The following is a 2,072-nucleotide window of genomic DNA, read 5'->3' as shown; positions in this document are numbered from 1 at the left end:
CCTGCCAGTAGCAGCAGCCTGGCAGTAGCAGCCTGGCAGCAGCAGCAGCCTGGCAGCAGCAGCAGCCTGGCAGCAGCAGCAGCCTGGCAGTAGCAGCAGCCTGGCAGTGAGTGTCTGACGATGCGTTTGAGGACAGTAACGTCTCAGGAAACGAGGCCGCTCTTCTGCACTCAGCCTCTGTAGTGACAGACGAGCTGCATGTTGAAAGGTTCTGATCCGGTCAGCAGCAGAACCAGGCGACCCGGTTCTGACTGGTTGAAGCAGCTGGGCGTCACAGAGCAGAATGGACCTGACCCGGTTCTGCTTCTCTTTCAGAACTTCTTCAGCAAACGTCTGAAAGGCTCCATCAAGAGAACCAAGAGCCAGACCAAACTGGACCGGAACACCAGCTTCAGACTGCCGTCGCTGCGGCCCGCCGAGCCCGACAGGTACCGCTCCCAACCCGGCCAGAACCAGAACCACTGCTCTGTCTGGGGCTGGTTCTGGTTCTGGTTCTGACCGCTGCTTGGGTTTACTGAGTGTGAGGTTCTGTCGGATCGGAACCGGAACCAGAACATGTGGGTCAGATCTGCAGAACCCAGGAAGTTCTGCCTGTGGTTCTGATCGCCTCCGACCGGACCAGAACCAGAACCAGCTGAAACTCAGCTGCAGAAACCTGAACAAGGAAAGATTCTGTAACTGGTTCTGGTTCTGTTGGACCGACACTGAAACAGAACCCATCTCAGCAATCAAGATCCTTTTCCTCCCTGGTTCTGACCCGGTTCTGCTGCAGGGCCCGCGGGCTGCCCCGGCTGAAGGAGGCGGTTTCCCATGAGTCCTTGCTGAGCCCCAGCGGCGCCGCCGAGGCTCTGGACCTCAGCATGGAGGACGACGTCTTCATCAAGCCTCTGCACAGCAGCGTCCTGGGCCAGGAGTTCTGCTTCGAGGTGAGACCCGGCCCGGTTCAGGCCCTGTCCCGGCCCGGTTCCGGCCCGCCGGGTCGCTCACCTGCCCTCTCGCCCCCAGGTGACCTACGCCGGAGGCAGCAAGTGCTTCAGCTGCACGTCGGCCTCGGAGCGAGACAAGTGGATGGAGAACCTGAGGAGAACCGTCCAGCCCAACAAGGTGAGACCCGGCCCGGTTCTGGACCCGGTACCAAGGTGAGACCCGGCCCGGTTCGGGACCCGGTACCAAGGTGAGACCCGGCCCGGTACCAAGGTGAGACCCGGCCTGGTTCTGGACTTGGTACCAAGGTGATACCCGGCCCGGTTCTGGACCCGGTACCAAGGTGAGACCCGGCCCGGTTCTGGACCCGGTACCAAGGTGAGACCCGGCCCGGGTCTGGACCCGGTACCAAGGTGAGACCMGGCCCGGTTCTGGACCCGGTACCAAGGTGAGACCCGGTACCGGCTCCACCAGAACCAGTGATGTCACTGTGATGTGAGCCGCCAGGCTGTTAAAACGTTCGTCAGCAGAATCAAGTCGTGACTTTGGGATGAAATATTTGTTTTATTTATAATGTGATGTTTTATTAACGTTGGAATAATTATTGACATAAACGTTAAACATGAAAGCAGGAGGTGGAGCAGCTGGTGAATGTTTTTATCTTTCATCATAAATGATTATCACCACCATCACATTAAACTTTATTCTCCAGATGTTGTCGGTTCATTTCTCTAGTTTTGCTCAGATTGATCCTCTTTCAACTCGTATTGATTAATTATTAGCTGTCAGTTAATCTAAGATATTTGGAGGAAAGTAGATCAGAAACATGTTCAGGTTTTATTCTCACAGGAAGAAGATTGAAATAAAATCCACATAATAACTAGAAATCAGATCTAGTATGAAATAGCTGCATCTCCCAGCCCTGGTTCTGGTTGGTTCTGGTTGATCTGACTGGTTCTGGTTGGTTCTGGATGGTTCTGGCTGATCTGACTGGTTCTGGTTGGTTCTGGCTGGTTCTGGTTGGTTCTGGCTGGTTCTGGTTGGTTCTGGCTGGTTCTGGTTAATCTGACTGGTTCTTGCTGGTTCTGGCTGGTTCTGGTTGGTTCTGGCTGGTTCTGGTTGATCTGACTGGTTCTTGCTGGTTCTGG

General features: G+C 55.0%; 1 protein-coding gene across 1 annotated transcript in view; it reads left to right on the top strand.

Moving 5' to 3' along the window:
• Window positions 1-2,072, top strand: part of rasal2 (RAS protein activator like 2) — a 26,341-nt gene that overhangs the window by 10,016 nt on the left and 14,253 nt on the right. Inside the window, exons 4-6 of the mRNA XM_017309905.1 lie at window positions 316-428; window positions 773-926; window positions 1,006-1,104. Coding sequence (XP_017165394.1) covers window positions 316-428; window positions 773-926; window positions 1,006-1,104 — 366 coding nt within the window. The remainder of the gene's footprint in view (window positions 1-315; window positions 429-772; window positions 927-1,005; window positions 1,105-2,072) is intronic.

Source organism: Poecilia reticulata, linkage group LG17 (genome assembly GCF_000633615.1).
Source record: "Poecilia reticulata strain Guanapo linkage group LG17, Guppy_female_1.0+MT, whole genome shotgun sequence".
Taxonomy (NCBI): Eukaryota; Metazoa; Chordata; class Actinopteri; order Cyprinodontiformes; family Poeciliidae; genus Poecilia; species Poecilia reticulata.
Note: the sequence above shows the minus strand (reverse complement) of the source record. Positions and strands in the feature narration are given on the sequence as shown.